Raw genomic sequence first — 20,326 nt, 5'->3', positions numbered from 1 at the left:
TCTTCCTGACGTGTGAGTCATCACCTGAATCTGAGGATGTGGTGGTCGTCTTGCCACGGATCTGCTCTGCCAAAATTTTCATTTGTCTTTGCTGCTGTTGGATCTGCTGCACCAGAAGTTTATTTGTTTCCTGCTGCTGCTACATGCTCTGCTGGCTCTGCAGGTACTGCTGCTGGTGCTGCGCTTGCTGCTGCTGATGCTGCGCTTGTTGCGCCTGCAACAGATGTTTAAGCAGGTCCTCCATTTTGTCCGGCGACACTTGCTGGCTTCACCCAGGACATATACGTCTTCTTGTAGCAGTCACACTGCTGCTTGGGATCTGTGCCCGTGCTTCTAGCACCAATGGTAGGGATTTGTACTTACTGAGCCGCGTTGGAGGTAGGCACGGGGTCACACAGTGATGCAGTCCACAGGTTCAAACAAACTGGTGGTTTATTTAGTGTCCATACACCAGTGAAGAAACAAAAGTAACAGCCTTTTGCTGGCACAAAAAGGAATAACAGAACACAGCTCAAAATAACAAGTCCATGCAGCACGGCTTCAGCCGTTTAAACAAAGTGCTTTTCTCTGCCTCCTGCAGAGTCTAAGAAGCACATGTAAGGTCTGCTCACCTTGCCCAACACACACAGACAGACAGAGACAGGAGCAGCTGTCTTAAATCATCTTTCCAAGACCTGGACTGGTGGTAAGTGAGCAGCAGTTCCCCCCCAGCTCTTTCAGCTGCTCGTAAAACCCGACCCTGTAATCCAGGCCCATTAAATTCCCCTCAGCACTATGTGTGCTGGAGCCTGCTTCTCCGGGTCCTACATCACCGAGGCTTGGCACTTCGGGGACACATAGCTCCCGTCTACGACCTGTCCAGCAGCCACCTTACAGTATATGTATATATATACAGTACAGACCAAAAGTTTGGACACACCTTCTCATTTAAAGATTTTTCTGTATTTTCATGACTATGAAAATTGTACATTCACACTGAAGGCATCAAAACTATGAATTAACACATGTGGAATTATATACTTAACAAGAAAGTGTGAAACAACTGAAAATATGTCTTATATTCTAGGTAGTGTTGATCGAGCACTAAAATGCTCGGGTGCTCGAAGCTCGGGCCGAGCTCGCCGTGATACTCGGGTGCTCGACCCGAGCAACGAGCCCAATGTTAGTCTATGGGAGACCCGAGCATTTTTGCGGTGGCACCCCCGGCAGTCTTTTAAAAGCCTAACAAGTGCCCAAAACGATAGTGACAGTGCTCAAATGACATGGGGACAGCATGGGGATCGCCCCAGGAAGCATTTCTGACCCCCAGGTCACTGCTGTCAACAACGTGGTCAGAGGTATTAAGCCACTTTTACGGGTTCACAATAAAACGTTCAAAAACGAAACTGAAACTTTTTTCCTGTGAAATATGTTAAGGAATTTAAGACTTGTGTTAAGGGTAAAGACTTGTGTATAAGGTAAAATAAATAACCAAAAACAAAAGTACTCCTCCACACCTTGGGCTATGTTCACAAGTAGCATTTTTTATGCGTTTTTGCACTTTTGTATTGCTTTCAACTGTGACAAATGCATTCACCGGGAAATGTCATTTTAACATTTTACAACCTGTGCTGTGTGACACATGCATAAAGTGCTGAAAAGACATGGGAACAGCATGGGGAAGACCCCTGGAAGCATCTCTGACACCCAGGTCACTGTCTAAAAGTGTGCCCATCATAAGTGATCCTTGCCGCATCAGAAGATGCAGACTTGCAACTATCCCCGTGCAAGTTCTAGTCCCAGGGCAGTGTTCAATTGTACCTCCCCCATTCCTTGCAATACAAGCACAAGTATGCAGCCTGCCACCCACCCACCTCCAGGCTGCAATACTATACTGCTTACTTGCACTTGAAATTGGGCCTTTTAGGCATGTGGAGGCGGAATCTGGCCACCACGTCATGGCTGTGTTGGCGGCCTGGAATCCATACTCAGTCCCCAGCCACCCGGCGGCTGGGTGTCCATGCTCGATCCCCAGCCGCCCCGCGGCCGGGTGTCCACACACGGTTCCCAGCCGCCTGGGGGCGGCCGGGTGTCCATAAATGGTCCCCAGCCGCCCCTATTTCTCCTTGGAACATCCCTCCACACACTTTTCTTAGCCCGGCCTGCTTTAGGGCAGCATTGGACGAGCCCACCAGAGAACCAGACTCCTCCGGTGGGCCCTGGCTTCTCCATCAGGTGAGTTGAGAGTGCCAAGGTGAGGAGCATGATGATGATGACAGAAGTTAGCATCTGCTTTGTTTTCTTTTAATGCAAGTGTAAGTGTACAGCCTGCCACCCACCCACCCCCAGACTGCAATGCCATACTGCTAGCTTGCACTTGAAATGGGCCCTTTTAGTTTGGAGGAGGCCGAAGCTGGCCACTACCTCATGGCTGCTTCGGCAGCGAGGTATCCATACTCAGTCCCCAGCCGCCCCTATTTGTCCTGGTGTGCCTTATACATAAGATTAAGCGTGTATACCAAAACATTACCTGTGCCCTCCCCAGTGCGTTTAGTGGGAAGGAGAGCCTATTCCGCTGTAGTGTGTGCATGCCAAACCCCTGTTCATGGTACATGCGAAGATGCCTCCCACCCTGCACCTGTCGTTGCAGACTTGCAACTATCCCCATTCAAGTCCTTGTCCCAGGGCAGTGTTCAATTGTACCTCTCCCATTCCTTGCAATTCAAGCGCAAGTATGCAGCCTGCCACCCACCCACCCCCAGGCTGCAATACCATACTGCTTGCTTGCTTGCACTTTAAATTGGGCCTTTTAGGCATGTTGAGGCGGAATCTGGCCACCACGTCATGGCTGCGTCGGCGGCCTGGTATCCATACTCAGTCCCCAGCCGCCCGGTGGCCGGATGTCCCCGCTTGCTCCCCAGCCTCTAGGGGGCGGCCGGGTGTCCATACTCGGTCCCCAGCCACCCCTATTTGTCCCGGTAACCTTTCCCACACTTTTCTTAGCCCGGCCTGCTTTAGGGCAGCATTGGCCACGCCCACCAGACAACCAGACTCGTCCGGTGGGCCCTGGCTTCTCCATCAGGGGAGTTGAGAGTGCCAAGGTGAGGAGCATGATGAGGATGATAGAAGTTAGCATCTGCTTTGTTTTGTTGGAATGCAAGCGCATGTATGTAGTAGCGGCTATGCCTGAGGTGGTCAGCGTTTTGGCGCATATCCTACCTCCTCCGAGGATTGTTGGATGTTTTCCTGCTACTATCCAAGTTCTATGACTCCCGTTAAAACAAAGCTTCAGGTGATAAATGATGGATGAGGTAGTGGCAAAAGAGAAAGAGCAGGAGGAACAGGGACCATTCACATAAATATCAGGCCAGTCAACCAGATATGTCTTGTAGGATATGTTTCTGTAACAAAAGGAGCGGTTCGGCTACACAGTTATAGGGCATACAGTGAGTGCAATGCCTACCAAAAATTTCGAGGCACTCCAATGCCCCTTGGAAATGACATGGAGGTCAGAGGGCCTTAACTAAACCTTTTTTTCCATTTATAGCAACTGGGTCTCCTGTGCACTGTTGGCCTAAGCCGTGAATGGAAGGCTTTCCAAAAATTATGAGGAACTGCAATGCCCCTTACAAGAGCCATGCAGTACAGCATATTACAAACATAATTCCCATTATTGGGGAGTGGGTCTCCCATAGGATTTGCTTATGCCTTCCAAACAAAAGCTTCCAAAAATTAGGACGGAGCAACTTGCAATGCCCCTTACAAGAGCCATGCAGTACAGCATATTACAAACATAAGTCCCATTATTGGGGAGTGGGTCTCCCATAGTATTTGCTTATGCCTTCCAAGCAAAAGCTTCCAAAAATTAGGACGGAGCAACTTGCAATGCCCCTTACAAGAACCATGCAGTACAGCATATTACAAACATAAGTACCATTATTGGGGAGTGGGTCTCCCATAGGATTTGCTTATGCTTTCCAAGCAAAAGCTTCCGAAAATTAGGACGGAGCAACTTGCAATGCCCCTTACAAGAGCCATGCAGTACAGCATATTACAAACATAAGTCCCATTATTGGGGAGTGGGTCTCCCATAGGATTTGCTTATGCCTTCCAAGCAAAAGCTTCCAAAAATTAGGACGGAGCAACTTGCAATGTCCCTTACAAGAGCCATGCAGTACAGCATATTACAAACATAAGTCCCATTATTGGGGAGTGGGTCTCCCACAGTCTTTACTTATGCCTTCCAAGCAAAAGCTGACAAAAATAAGGACGGAGGAACTTGCAATGCTGGCACCCTGGTCATATAGTGGTGGTGGAGGCTGAGGATAAGGAGAAGAACATAAAACAGCTGAAATGAGGAAGCGTATACCCATGTGTGGGTGTGAAGCGGTGCATGTGAATACACCTCCCGAAATAACACAGTGGATTTGACTTTATGTTACTCTGCTGTCATTTGGTGGTGATGAGAAGTCTGGCCCAATCCAGCCCTTGTTCATTTTGATAAGGGTCAGCTTGTCAGAATTGTCAGTTGACAGGCGAGTGGGCTTATCAGTTATAATTCCCCCAGCGGCACTAACAACACGCTCCGATAACACGCTAGCAGCAGGGCAGGCCAGGACCTCCAAGGCGTACAGAGCGAGTTCATTCCAAGTGTCCAGCTTGGATACCCAATAATTAAAAGGCACAGAGGAATCACGGAGGACGCTGGTACGGTCGGCAAGGTACTCCCTCACCATCTTTTGAAACTTTCCACTCCTTGTGAGAGTACCCCGCGCCTCAGGGCCTGTAAGCTGGGCGGGTGTCAGAAATCTGTCCCAGAATGTTGACAGTGTTCCCCTGCCTCTGCTGGATTGGAGTTGCATCTCTCTCGCCTGTACGCCTTGGTTGGGCAACGAACTGTGACCTCTGCCGCTAGTGTGTTCAGGTGGGAATTTTTTTAAGAGTTCTGCAGCAAGGGCCTTCTGGTACTGCCTCATTTTTGTAGACCTCTCCACCTCAGGAATAAGAGAGTGAAAGTTCTCCTTGTAGCGGGGGTCTAAAAGTGTCACCAACCAGTAATGACTGTCAGCCAACATTTTGACAACGCGAGGGTCACGGTTAAGGCAGCGTAACATAAAGTCAGCCATGCGTGCCAGACTGGTAACGGGCAAGATTTCCGTGTCCTCACCAAGATGACGACTGACCATGCTCTCCTCCTCCTACTCCAGGCATGGTACGTGTGTGATCTCACCTCGCCTCAGAGCCGCCACCAGGTTACGGCCATTGTCACACACGACCATGCCGGGATGTAGGTTCAGCGGTCTCAGCCACAGATCTGCCTGCTCTTTCACAGCTGTCCACAACTCACAAGCAGTGTGAGGTTTATCACCTAAGCTTATGAGTTTCAGCACAGCCTGTTGCCGCTTGGCGGAGGCAGTACTGCAGTGCTTCCAGCTTGTAACTGATGTGGTGATATCTGAGATGGAGGCTGAACATGAGGAGGAGGAGGAGGAGGATGATGCGCAGGAGCTATACACTGTGGGGGAAACTATGACTGACATAGGGCCCGCAATCCTCGGTGTGGGGAGGAAGTGTTCCGTCCCAAGGTCCGACTGGGTCCCGGCTTCCACTATGTTTACCCAGTGTGCCGTCAGAAAGATGTTTCGTCCCTGGCCACAAGCACTTGTCCACGTGTCCGTTGTCAGGTGGACTCTCCCAGTAACTGCTTTGTTGAGGGCATGGCAGATGCTTTGGGACACGTGCTTGTGTAGTGCAGGGATGGCACACCGGGCAAAATAGTGTCGGCTGGGGACTGAGTACCGAGGGACGGCCACCGCCATAAGATTGCGGAAGGATTCCGTCTCCACCAGCCTAAAAGGCAGCATTTCCAACGCAAGCAGTCGTGAAATGTGCGAATTTAGGACTGTGGCCTGTGGGGCGTTAGCTGCGAATTTCCGCTTTCGTTCAAAGGTCTGGGATATGGACAATTGAACGCTGCGGTGGGACGTGGACGTGGATGCTGTTTCTTGAGAAACTGCCATAACAAGTGAAGACTGAGAGGAGGGGGCATCTTTACATGCAGTATGGACAGGGGATTGCCTTGCACACACAACAGGGGGTTCTATTGCACGCACAACAGTGAAAGAAGCAGTGGTGACACCCGCTGACACTGGTCGTGGACCCTGGGGTTCGCCCCACAAAGTCGGGTGCTTTGCTGCCATGTGCCTGATCATGCTGGTGGTGGTCAGGCTGGTAGTTTTGTCACCCCTGCTGATGCTGGCATGGCAGGTGGAACATATGGCCTTTTTGGGGTTATCAGCAGAGTCTTTAAAAAAATTCCAGACTCTGGAAGACCTACCGCTTGTACTGGCAACGTCCCTCGTGTTGGTGTTACGGGGAACGGTTGCCCGCCTTCTGTCTGCGGCCACCACACTGCTTCTTCCTGCCTGTGGGGTACTCTGCCTCTCTCCCCCTGTGTGCTGCTGGCCTCACTCTGCATGTCCTCCTGCCACGTTGGGTCAGTTACTAGATCACCCACCACCTCCTCCTCTTCCACTTGCGCACCACGATGCTCCTCCTCATTTCCTGGCAATTGTGTCTCGTCATCGTCCACCTCTTGTGACAAATTGCCAGCGTCGACTTCCTGTGGCCGTGGTTGTTCAAATATTTGGGCATCGCTACATGGGATCTCCTCTTCCACCACTTCAAGCGTATCAGGCGAGGGGCACAAATATGGAAATGGACCAGTGAACAGCTCTTCAGAGTGTCCAAGTGTGGGATCAATTGCTGTCTGACGACACTCGGCATGGTGGGAGGAAGGAGCATCAGGGTGAGGAGGAGTATGCGGTCAAGACTCACGGCTACTAAGAGTTGACCGTGTGGAAGACAGACCGGAGGTGCTGGTGCCCAGGTAACTGGAAGTATTATTAGCTATCCAATTAATAACCTGTTCACACTGATCAGTTCTCAATACTGGTGTTGTTCTGTGCTTCCCTAGTAATTCGGTCAAGAAGTGGGAGCGAGAAGATGTGGCTGTTGGTTGTGGCACATTTTCACCTTGGCCACGGCCCCGTCCTCTGCACGAACCATCACCAGAACGTCCACTTCCACGTCCGTTGCCACACGCCTTGCCCATTGTAAAGGAAGTAAAATAGCTTACACTTGCACTATCAATGGAAAAAGAGTAATAAAAAGTAGATTAGAACCGTGGAAGAGGAAAACCACAGTTCTATTTCTCTGGCCTACACCAGACTCTTTTAAAAAATCTGAACAATCAGGGAGAAACTATTACTGTTTTTCTTTACGTAAAAAATAACAAAACCTGAATAATAGAGATTTTTTACCGTGGGATGGAAAAAACACAGTTATTGTTTACTGGGGTATACCATACTTTTTTAAATGTATAGATTTGCGGCTGAACAGTGAGCGACACACTCAAACTGTGTTTTTTTAGATACCAAAGGCCCAAAACTGGATAGTACAGAGATTTGACCCGTGGAACTGCAAAACCACACTGGGATTTGTCGGGCCTACACCAGACTATTTTCAACAGATATATTTTTGTGTCACAACAGTCTGGAGACACTACTGTTTTTCTTTACGGAAAATATACCAAAACCTGAATAATAGAGATTTTTTACCGTGGGATGGCAAAACCACAGTTATTGTTTACTGGGGTATACCAGACTTTTTTAAATAGATAGATTTGCGGCTGAACAGTGAGCGACACACTCAAACTGTTTTTTTTAAGATAAAAATGGCCCAAAAGTGGATAATACAGAGGTTTGAACCGTGGAAGTGCAAAACAACACTTCTGTTTCTCTAGCCTACACCTGACTATTTTCAACAGATATATTTGTGTCTTAAAAATCAGAGACACGCTTTTTTTTGGGGGGGGGACACCAAAAGGTTAATAAGACGAGTATTTGTACAGTGTGAAGGAGGAAAAAGAAAAGAGGATTTAGATGAAAAAAAAAGGATTTTTCCTGTCCCCTGAGACATGGAGCTAAGTCCAGCAATTTCAGCAACAGGAGCAGCACACAGGACTGTAATGCAGCATTTGCTGGTATAACCACTGCGTCTCCTATACAGCCTGCCTGCCTGATATCTGGGATGGATATTAGTCCTGAGAAGGACTGTTTGTTTGATCTGGCAGCCTTTACAAACCCTACACTAACTATTTTGCAGTTTATATCTCTCCCTAAATCAGCAGCGCTGTCCCTACACTGTCTGATCCGGAGCGACTGTGTCCAAGGTGGCGGCACCCGGTTTTAAATACTCGAGGTGACGCTGTGTGGCCAGCCAATCACTGTAATGCCCACAACCAACATGGCTGCGGCATTACAGTGACTGGCTGGCAATCCCTGCATGTTCATTGGCTCTGTAAAGAGCGCCAAACATGCAGGGTGGAGACCCGAGCTCCCGGCCGAGTAACCCGGAAATGCTGGGTGCTCGCCGAACATCCCGAGTAGCGTGATGCTCGGGCGAGTACCGAGCAGTGTCGAGCATGTTCGCTCAACACTAATTCTAGGTTCTTCAAAGTAGCCATGTTTTGCTTTGATGACTGCTTTGCACACTTTTGGCATTCTCTTGATGACCAGAAATGGTCTTCCAACAATCTTGAAGGAGTTCCCAGAGATGCTTAGCACTTGTTGGCTCTTTTGCCTTCACTCTGCGGTCCAGCTCACCCCAAACCATCTCGATTGGGTTCAGGTCTGGTGACTGTGGAGGCCAGGTCATCTGGCGTAGCACCCCATCACTCTCCTTCTTGGTCAAATGGCCCTTACACAGCCTGGAGGTGTGTTTGGGGTCATTATCCTGTTGAAAAATAAATGATGGTCCAACTAAACGCAAACCGGATGGAATAGCATGCCGCTGCAAGATGCTGTGGTAGCCATGCTGGTTCAGTATGCCTTCAATTTTGAATAAATCCCCAACAGTGTCAATAGCAAAGCACCCCCACACCATCACACCATCACACCTCCTCCTCCATGCTTCACGGTGGGAACCAGGCATGTAGAGCCCATCCGTTCACCTTTTCTGCGTCGCACAAAGACACGGTGGTTGGAACCAAAGATCTCAAATTTGGACTCATCAGACCAAAGCACAGATTTCCACTGGTCTAATGTCCATTCCTTGTGTTCTTTAGCACAAACAAGTCTCTTCTGCTTGTTGCCTGTCCTTAGCAGTGGTTTCCTAGCAGCTATTTTACCATGAAGGCCTGCTGCACAAAGTCTCCTCTTAACAGTTGTTGTAGAGATGTGTCTGCTGCTAGAACTCTGTGTGGCATTGACCTGGTCTCTAATCTGAGCTGCTGTTAACCTGCGATTTCTGAGGCTGGTGACTCGGATAAACTTATCCTCAGAAGCAGAGGTGACTCTTGGTCTTCCTTTCCTGGGGCGGTCCTCATGTGAGCCAGTTTCTTTGTAGCGCTTGGTGGTTTTTGCAACTGCACTTGGGGACACTTTCAAAGTTTGCCCAATTTTTCGGACTGAGTGACCTTCATTTCGTAAAGTAATGATGGCCACTCGTTTTTCTTTACTTAGCTGCTTTTTTCTTGCCATAATACAAATTCTAACAGTCTATTCAGTAGGACTATCAGCTGTGTATCCACCTGACTTCTGCACAACACACCTGATGGTCCCAACCCCATTTATAAGGCAAGAAATCCCACTTATTAAACCTGACAGGGCACACCTGTGAAGTGAAAACCATTTCCGGTGACTACCTCTTGAAGCTCATCAAGAGAATGCCAAGAGTGTGCAAAGCAGTCATCAAAGCAAAAGGTGGCTACTTTGAAGAACCTAGAATATAAGACATATTTTCAGTTGTTTCACACTTTTTTGTTAAGTATATAATTCCACATGTGTTAATTCATAGTTTTGATGCCTTCAGTGTGAATGTGCAATTTTCAAAGTCATGAAAATACAGAAAAATCTTGAAATGAGAAGGTGTGTCCAAACTTTTGGTCTGTACTGTATATATATATATATATATATATATATATATGTATATATATATACTGAATAGATAGATAGATAGATAGATATACACATACATCTATCTAGATGCATCTATATCTATTTGTATAAATAGATATAGGAATGGTTTTGAACAAATACTAATAATGAACCACTGATCAAAGATTATAAAGTGACAATTTGCAAAAGTGGTAATTGCTCAAAGTGAAACAATAAAAAATAACTGAATTAAATGACACCCAGGATAATCAATTCATATTGACCCAGTAGCATGGTATGGCTTGATCCCCTCCACCACCACTCCGTGTGTTTCATTGCTTTGTCAGAGACTCTGACAAAGCAACATAGCGAAACGCACATTTTTTTTAATTGTTTTTTTTTCCAGAATATTCAAGCAGTATGTGTACAGAAATTTTCCTTTCATATTTATAATTAGATATATAAATTGATTTTAATAAATATCAATAACAATATAATTATTTTTACAATTGTTTTGACTTTTTTTTAGGTTTTTGTCCTTTTTTTTTCCCTCTAAGCCTTGATTAACTATATATGTAGATTATCGAGGCATTGTCTTCTAAATCGGATTTCATTGTTTGAATATTGTGTACGGATCTTTTGCTGAGCAGCTTTGGAAAGGAGCATGAAATGGGAATTGAAACAGCACCGAAGCACAATGTTTGGAAGAGAAGGAAGCAAAATAAGGTAATGAGTTGTATTACAAAAATTCTAAATTTTGCAATGCTGAAGGATAAATTATTTATAAAAAAAAGTTTAATCTAATTTATATGGGGATCTTAACTCTTGATATGCTGATGTTTCTTGGAAAACTTAACTGTAAAAGTTTCCATAAAATGTCTAAGAACTTCTGAGGGAGGTGTGTGTGTGTGTGTGTGTGGGGGGGGGGGGTTAAAACAAAAAGTAACATTGGCAGAAACAGAGTTTAGTGAGGCTGAAGTATCCCAATAAAGAGTATCAGAACTTATAATGACCCAGCAGACCCAAACTAATGCAACAGAGCCCAGCAGAATTAGTAGAGATCAAACTACCACAATGGAGTCCAGCAGGACCCAAATGTTATATTAGGACCCAACCTATTGTAGAGAAGACCAGCAGGATCCAAACTTCTGTAGAAGAACCCAACTAGACTCAAGATACTACAGCAGAACCCAAAAATGTCAAAGTGGATTCCAGAAGAAACTAAACTACTGCCACAAACCCCAGAAGGACTCAAACTAATGCGGCAGAGCTCAGCAGGAGCCAAACTAATGCGGCAGAGCTCAGCAGGAGCCAAACTAATGCAGCAGAGCTCAGCAGGAGACTAACTAATGCGGCAGAGTTCAGCAGGAGCCAAACTAATGCAGCAGAGTTCAGCAGGAGCCAAACTAATGCGGCAGAGCCCAGCAGGAGCCAAACTAATGCGACAGAGCCCAGCAGGAGCCAAACTAATGCTGCAGAGCCCAGCAGGAGCCAAACTAATGCGGCAGAGCCCAGCAGGAGCCAAACTAATGCGTCAGAGCCCAGCAGGAGCCAAACTAATGCGGCAGAGCCCAGCAGGAGCCAAACTAATGCTTCAGAGCTCAGCAGTACCCAAACTAATGCGGCAGAGCTCAGCAGTAGCCAAACTAATGCGGCAGAGCCCAGCAGGAGCCAAACTAATGTGGCAGAGCCCAGCAGGAGCCAAACTAATGCTTCAGAGCTCAGCAGTACCCAAACTAATGCGGCAGAGCTCAGCAGTAGCCAAACTAATGCGACAGAGCCCAGCAGGAGCCAAACCAATGCAGCAGAGCTCAGAGGGAGCCAAACTACTGCGACAGAGCTCAGCAGGAGTCAAACTACTGCAACCCAACATAACTTAGTAGCACCCAATCAATACCAGCAGCGTCCAACACATACAGCAAACAGATTACAAGTAAAACTTTAACCCCCTCCCTTCTACATACTGTCCAGATCCAACAGACGACAGATATTGTATCAGTTTATCTAATGGGATCATTACCTCCATTATTTCCTGCTTCGTCACAATAGTGGCATTTCCCACCTTTGTTTCTTTTATTGTCTCATTGTGATAATTGGGTGGGAGGTCTTTTAAGGAGACATTGTCTTCTGCAATTTTATCTGCATCCAGCTAAAGAAAACATAAATATGTTACAATAAATTAACCAACGGAAAGATTTTCTGAATCACCGATTAAATGCTCCGGGCTGGTGACTCTTGATTCTTTTTGTTGAGGACTGTTTATTATCGGATATTTCCGAAATGACAGTAATAATTGTGGGTGAGGAGTTCATTTTCCTGCAGTCATCAAGCGAATAAGCTCATGTAATTTACATTCTGCCTCAGATGACAAACTGAGCTTAAAATATTCTGAATCTGCCAATTCATCCATAATTTATAAACATTAAAAACTGCATCAGCGCCGGGAACGGAGAAAACGAAGATCCTGCAGCTCCTGAGTCATCAGTCTCTGCAAAGAAGAATCAAAAAGTGCTCCCACAGCTGTCACCCAACTCTTCAAACTCCTACATAGTTAGGTAGTACGGTGCAACTCTTGCTTCCAATGGCATTACTAGAGTCCAATGGGCCCCACTGCAAAATTTGAACCCGGACTCCCACCTGCATGTTTGTCAGCTATATGGGCCCTTGTAGCATTCCAGACCTGTTAAGACATATTTGTTTGCCCCCCCCCACATGTAACAATGTCCCCCTTCCAGTAATAATGTCCCCCATCCTGGTATAATGACTCCATCCTAGGCACCTTCTAGTAATAATGTCACCCATCCTGGTATAATGTCTCCATCCTGGGCATCTTTCAGTAATAATGTCCACAAACCTGGTGTAATGTCTTCATCCTCCATCCTCGGCCACATCCTCTTACAATGTCTCCCTTTTCTGGTAAAATGTCTCCATCCTGGGCCCCTTCCTGGTATAATGTCTCCCTTTCCTGGTATAATGTCTCCATCCTCTATCCTGGGCCACTTCCACTTACAATAACTCCCTTTCCTGGTAAAATGACTCCATCCTGGGCCCCTTCCTGGTATAATGTCTCCATCCTGGGCCAGTTCCTCTTAAAATGTCTCCCTTTCCTCGTAAAATGTCTCCATCCTGGGCCCCTTCCTGGTATAATGTCTCCTTTTCCTGGTATAATGTCCTCCATCTTAGACCCCTTCATGGTATAATGTCTTCTTTTCCTGGTATAATGTCCTCCATCTTAGACCCCTTCATGGTATAATGTCTTCTTTTCCTGGTATAATGTCCTCCATCCTGGACCCTTTCCTGGTATAATGTCTCCCTTTCCTGCTACAATGTCCCCCATCCTGGGCACTGTCCAGTAACAATGTCCCCCACCCTGGGCTCCTTCAAGCAATATATGTTCCCCATCCTGGTATAATGTCCCCCTTCCTGGGTTTCTTCCAATAAAAATGTCCTGGTTCTGCAGCTTTTCTCCAACAAATATTAAAAAACAAACAATTTTTCTCACCTCCCCCAACCTCCCACGATGTGCGGCGTCCTCTTCTATAGCAGGCGCAGAAGCCAGCAGGTGACCTCAGCGTGCAAGCCACGAACAGTGTATGACGTCACTGCCATGCGCCACCAGTGACTTGCACGCCAACGTCAGCTGCCAGCCTCTGATTGGCCAGCAGTGTATATTGCAGTGCAGGGATCCAACAGGTCTCTGCGTTGCATTATTTTTCAGGTGAATGTGCGTACTCGGACGCACTTCCAGCTAAAATATCTGCTGGCGTCGGCGGGCTCCCTTCTCGCATCGGCCTGGTTGGCGGTTGCACCCTCTGCGACTGCGACCATTATGCCCCTGCTCACTTCTGTAACAAGGTCACCCTGCTTTTCCAGTAGCCAATTCTGAGAAATCTGGGTGATGCATTCAATAACTGCTAGTCACCAAGAAATTATTATAATTTTATGCGTTTTGTGTATTTTACTCCAATCACATCCAAAGCTGCATTTTCAGTTCTACAGATAATCCTCTGGAAACAGACATGGACTAGGTTTCACCCCAATGCCAGATATGTGACCTAACAGTTATGTGGCTACCACAAGTCACTGATCATAAGTCATTAAAAGTAAATAAGTCACGTTAGCTCTGCCCCTTTAAGAGACATACTTTTCATTAATCTCTCCTTTCAGACATTTGGTTTTGTCTCATGGAAAGAAATGAGCTGTTTTTTTTTGGTTATTTTCCATGCGGTGATTTTCTGGAAATTCTCAGCCCCGTTATTTCATCCTACACGTCCTCTATGTTTTTATTTAACAAGTTGCCAAGAAGAAAAAAAAAGGATCTGCGGTAATATGGAAACACGTGACGAAATCAGAGCCGAAAACGTAACATTCCCGAGTCTCGTACAGAAAATCCAAGTCTGTAGAAATCAAGACGGAGTTAACCCATTATCGGCCACAGCCATATAAAATGTTACACATGTGGCCCGTTCATTCCTATGCGGCTAAAGGTCCGGTCTTCTGTAATTAAAGATTAATTATTGTATAATGAGACGTTTGAATATCCTTTGTGTTTCAGTTCTTTGCCATTTTCAAGATCTCTGTTTGCTGTCAGAGAATGGGAGCATTCTTGTTAGCATCCAGACAGCTCCTACGTGAGCGTTTCCTAAGTTCTGTCCCCCTTTCAATTACAAGAAATGTATAGTTTTGGGTCACTGGTAATTGCGCTATAGTTGTATTTTGTGCTAGTTGTGGCTTTATTTATTTTTCTTTATTTATTTGTAGTTATTTGCACTGTTTTTAGATACATTATGGTCAAGTGAGACCTTTTACAACAATGTATTATTTATTTATTTTTTTCCAATTCTCCCCTGTTACCGGAGCTGACAGATTGGCCTCAGTTACAGGGGGAACTATCGTCCTATTAAAGGCTTCAGAGATGATCTGGATCTGATAAGACCCTGCAGCTCCTACAGCTTCCCAGGCAAGAACGTTATCTCCACAATGCAAGCAGTAAATGGTTTCATTGTGCATATACAGACATATAGGGGGTTTGACTCTCTCGGACATACAAGCTCCCCTCTTTTCCTTGCAGAGTCATCTATGCAGACAGATACATGGACTGGCCTTACTATGTCATTAAGGGGCAATAGAGACACTTTTGTGGAAGAATACCTTCGTATTTTTGCATCTGATGGAACACACTACCTAATGGCGTAGCGTGAAACTCATGGGTCATAATGCAAAATCTCCAATAGCTAGCCCAACTATCATAACTTTAGGGTCTCTTAAAGCTCCTGGGCCCAGTGCGACTGCAACCCCCATATCCAACATGGGCCCATAGTAGCCCAATGTAAGTTATATTACCAGCCCATACAACACGGATTTGTAACACAGTTGCATTATTCTTCTTGTAATTAGGATCCTTGTTCCAAGGATTTAGGATCAGTCCAATCGAAAACCCAGAACAGCAAAATATCTTGGGGGCCCGTACCTAGCTGGTCCCATTCCCTGTGCATAATTGTCCCATCTAGAGGTAAAAAATAGGAGCAAGGGACACGGAAAAAGAGCAGATGGCAAAAAAAAAACAGGCCATGCTGTCCTGGATGACTAATCTCTACACCATAAAAGGGGCCCATTTTGATGTTCATTATGGGGCCCCCTGCTCTTCTGTCCACCCTACTGATTATGGGGCCCTCAAAGACGATGTCAGAGATTAGAATGAACTTTCTGGGTTATTTTTTGCCCATAAACAGCGCCACTCATAGGATGTATCTGGTACTGTAGTGCAGCATTTTACCTCTTTTACAGCATTCTTCAGCTTGGCATCCGTGTCCTTCATCAGTTTCTCTACCTCCTGCATTATGCCAATCAGGCTGCCATCAACTACAGAGGGGAGCTCCACGCTGTCCAAATCATCATCAGTGACTGGGTACGGGGTGGTTTGTATTGGAGAGGCGACTACAAGGCCGACAGTCACGGCCAGGACCACAAGGAGCATTGTGGCGTCAATTGTCCACACGGCGCAACCTCCAAACCGTAACACAGGGGAAACCGAAACTGAGAAACTGAGAAAATCTGCAGAACAGGGTGAAAAAAATGTGAAAAATCTGTGAAAATATGTGATATGTGCACTGGCTCATGTATCAATATCAGCAAACATCCGAAGTGCGATCAATACAATGATCGATAGAAACAAACGTCCACAGGAGAGAAGCCGAGCAAGAGATCGATATCTGCAACTCATGAGGAAGAGCAACGTCCGAATATAAACGTATCACACACGTATACACACTACAACATACTCATACACATCATATCAATACATTACAGAAGCACACAAAGCACAATACACACATACAGTACAGACCAAAAGTTTTTTTATGACTTTGAAAATTGTACATTCACACTGAAGGCATCAAAACTATGAATTATCACATGTGGAATTATATACTTAACAAAAAAGTGTGAAACAACTGAACATATGTCTTATATTCTAGGTTCTTCAAAGTAGCCACCTTTTGCTTTGATGACTGCTTTGCACACTCTTGGCATTCTCTTGATGAGCTTCAAGAGGTAGTCACCGGAAATATTCTTCCAACAATCTTGAAGGAGTTCCAGGAGATGCTTAGCACTTGTTGGCCCTTTTGCCTTCACTCTGCGGTCCCGCTCACCCCAAACCATCTCGATTGGGTTCAGGTCTGGTGACTGTGGAGGCCAGGTCATCTGGCGTAGCACCCCATCACTCTCCTTCTTGGTCAAATAGCCCTTACACAGTCTGGAGGTGTGTTTGGGGTCATTGTCCTGTTGAAAAATAAATGATGGTCGAACTAAACACAAACCGGATGGAATAGCATGCCGCTGCAAGATGCTGTGGTAGCCATGCTGGTTCAGTATGCCTTCAATTTTGAATAAATCCCCAACAGTGTCACCAGCAAAGCACCCCCACACCATCACACCTCCTCCTCCATGCTTCACGGTGGGAACCAGGCATGTAGAGTCCATCCGTTCACCTTTTCTGCGTCGCACAAAGACACGGTGGTTGGAACCAAAGATCTCAAATTTGGACTCATCAGACCAAAGCACAGATTTCCACTGGTCTAATGTCCATTCCTTGTGCTCTTTAGCCCAAACAAGTCTCTTCTGCTTGTTGCCTGTCCTTAGCAGTGGTTTCCTAGCAGCTATTTTACCATGAAGGCCTGCTGCACAAAGTCTCCTCTTAACAGTTGTTGAAGAGATGTTTCTGCTGCTAGAACTCTGTGTGGAATTGACCTGGTCTCTAATCTGAGCTGCTGTTAACCTGCGATTTCTGAGGCTGGTGACTCGGATAAACTTATCCTCAGAAGCAGAGGTGACTCTTGGTCTTCCTTTCCTGGGGCGGTCCTCATGTGAGCTAGTTTCTTTGTAGCGCTTGATGGTTTTTGCAACTGCACTTGGGGACACATTCAAAGTTTGCCCAATTTTTTGGACTGACTGACCTTCATTTCTTAAAGTAATGATGGCCACTCATTTTTCTTTACTTAGCGGCTTTTTTCTTGCCATAATACAAATTCTAACAGTCTATTCAGTAGGACTATCAGCTGTGTATCCACCTGACTTCTGCACAACACAACTGATGGTCCCAACCCCATTTATAAGGCAAGAAATCCCACTTATTAAACCAGACAGGGCACACCTGTGAAGTGAAAACCATTTCCGGTGACTACCTCTTGAAGCTCATCAAGAGAATGCCAAGAGTGTGCAAAGCAGTCATAAAAGCAAAAGGTGGCTACTTTGAAGAACCTAGAATATAAGACATATTTTCAGTTGTTTCACACTTTTTTGTTAAGTATATAATTCCACATGTGTTAATTCATAGTTTTGATGCCTTCAGTGTGAATATACAATTTTCAAAGTCATGAAAATACAGAAAAATCTTTAAATGAGAAGGTGTGTCCAAACTTTTGGTCTGTACTGTGCACATCATATCAATACTTTACACAGGCACACAAAGCACAATACACACATACAAATCATATCAATACATTAGACAGACACACAAAGCACAATACACACATACACATAGCTAACACATGATATATCACACATTCAAATAGACACATGTACATATACCGCCCATATATCACACACACACGTCACAAGTATAGACACATGCACGTACATGATCTCTCCATACCAATACATCGTGCACTGATACTATATCTGCCATTATCTTATATAAACTGAAGTTAGGAAAGTGTTGATAAATGAGCTGCAATCCAACACATTACATATATAATGTACACACACACGAATGACAGAAACATACTGTATATTATATATGCAGAGAGAGAATAAAGAAATTATATATACATAATATCACTCATACCACAGTGTAAAATACACTATAAACACATATACAGTTCACACACACGATCACATACAATATACACATAATATAACATACAGCACGTACATACACAATATCGCATTCACCAAAACTGCAGGCACACTATACACATGTACATTATACACAGAATATCTCATAAATGGAAAATACATGCAAAGTGCAAGTACAGTATACATACACATCCACACAATATTCCACCTACTGTGTACATGCAACATCCCATATACAATATATATATGTTCATACAAGTGTATGATTGTCGCATACACATCTATACATCCATCGCACACATGTACACACATATATACATCCATCGCACACATGTACACACATATATACATCCATCGCACACATGTACACACATATATACATCCATCGCACACATGTACACACATATATACATCCATCGCACACATGTACACACATATATACATCCATCGCACACATGTACACACATATATACATCCATCGCACACATGTACACACATATATACATCCATCGCACACATGTACACACATATATACATCCATCGCACACATGTACACACATATATACATCCATCGCACACATGTACACACATATATACATCCATCGCACACATGTACACACATATATACATCCATCGCACACATGTACACACATATATACATCCATCGCACACATGTACACACATATATACATCCATCGCACACATGTACACACATATATACATCCATCGCACACATGTACACACATTTATATACATCTATAATGCACACACACATGGACGCACCTCGCTCCTATGATGATCTCCGCACTAATCTGCAGCTGACAGATCCTGGATGCACAATCCTCAGCAGCAGCCTCCAGCAGACAGGACACACCCCCAATCTGCATACTGATCCCTGATAGGCTGATCCTAAAAGCCGAGATTTAGGCGTCACCTGGAGGGCAGGAGGACCTGGGGGAATCTCATGGGGAGGTCACATATGCATTCTATGCCACCTTATCCTGATGTAGCAGAGCTCAACATGTCGCTCAATGTGTCACTGAACGATGTCTTTTGTGAAGTACAAAATAAAGTAAATAAAGCTGAAGAAAAGTTCTACAACTTTCTAATATACTTCATTCATCACTTCAATACTTTTTTTTTTTTTTTTTTTAAAAAGACCATATTAGTAAGTGAAAACATTCCTTACATTTATTCAGACTAAACACTTCTCACAGCTGAGGGTTTGTTGCAATAGTTTCATATCTAGACAATCCTCTGTGAGATGAATATAGCAGCAGCACAAATCTCTCCTGACCCTTTAAGGCGTGTGCACACAAAGCCTTTTACAGGCAGATTCCACTTCGAAAACCTATTGAAAAAGTGCTAACAAAACGCTGAAAATAATGAGCATAGATATTTCTATGCAAAAATTACTCGCTTTTCACATGTTCATCTTTTGAGCGTCAGGTTTCCAAAGACACCAAGCAGTTAAAATCCGTGGACCATTCTGGTGTTTTCTGCCCTAAAGACCACTTGTGCTTTATATACTTTTGTATTTACAAATACAGTACTAATCAATGAGAAGGCTCAGCACATGCCAGGAAGACGCCCCGGTGTCTTTTTGAACGTTTTTGTTAGTGGTTTCTTAATTGTTTAATGGAGTAGTAGCAAAATAAATACCCCCCAAAACTATGGAAAAATGCTAAAAAAAAAAAGTACTCAAATAAAAAATAAATATAATGATGTATCCTGAAGCATTTTCCTCTTGAAAAACTCAGCAGTAGGTATGAGTGGACCTGTGGAAAGTCTTGTTCCAGTACTCAACCAAAACTTTATTTCAAAGTTTAGTTCAGGTATCATATCTGTACCCGAACTTGAACAAGAACCCGGACCCAAACTTTTGAGCTGGAAAAAAATCTCTCCCTCTCGAACATTGTAACAGACTTCCGGGAGAAGTCCGCTTTTGCCGTTTAGCACTGGACACTAACCGTCCAGCGTGAACCTCGGGTTCGCTCATCTCTACTCTAGTTTAGAAAAAGTTAATTTCATCAGCCTTAAAAAAACCTATTGTG

The 20,326-nt window shown here is 45.0% G+C and overlaps 1 protein-coding gene across 2 annotated transcripts in view; it reads right to left on the bottom strand.

Annotated features, from left to right (window-relative positions):
• Positions 1-19,162, bottom strand: part of DKK3 (dickkopf WNT signaling pathway inhibitor 3) — a 50,650-nt gene extending 31,488 nt beyond the window's left edge. Inside the window, exons 1-3 of one of the 2 annotated variants that reach the window (XM_073658289.1) lie at positions 19,056-19,162; positions 15,694-15,971; positions 11,938-12,066 (exon numbers count right to left, since the gene is read on the bottom strand). In XM_073658289.1, the coding sequence (XP_073514390.1) occupies positions 11,938-12,066; positions 15,694-15,894 (330 nt within the window). In that variant the 5' untranslated portion in view covers positions 15,895-15,971; positions 19,056-19,162. The remainder of the gene's footprint in view (positions 1-11,937; positions 12,067-15,693; positions 15,972-19,055) is intronic. The other variant, XM_073658290.1, reaches the window with a different exon arrangement.
• Positions 19,163-20,326: the final 1,164 nt, after the last annotated feature.

Source organism: Phyllobates terribilis, unplaced genomic scaffold (assembly GCF_046119375.1).
Source record: "Phyllobates terribilis strain yellow unplaced genomic scaffold, ASM4611937v1 Scaffold_13__5_contigs__length_258822181, whole genome shotgun sequence".
In the NCBI taxonomy this organism is placed as follows: Eukaryota; Metazoa; Chordata; class Amphibia; order Anura; family Dendrobatidae; genus Phyllobates; species Phyllobates terribilis.
The sequence above is the reverse complement of the archived record's forward strand: the minus strand, read 5'-3'. Positions and strand labels throughout refer to the sequence as shown.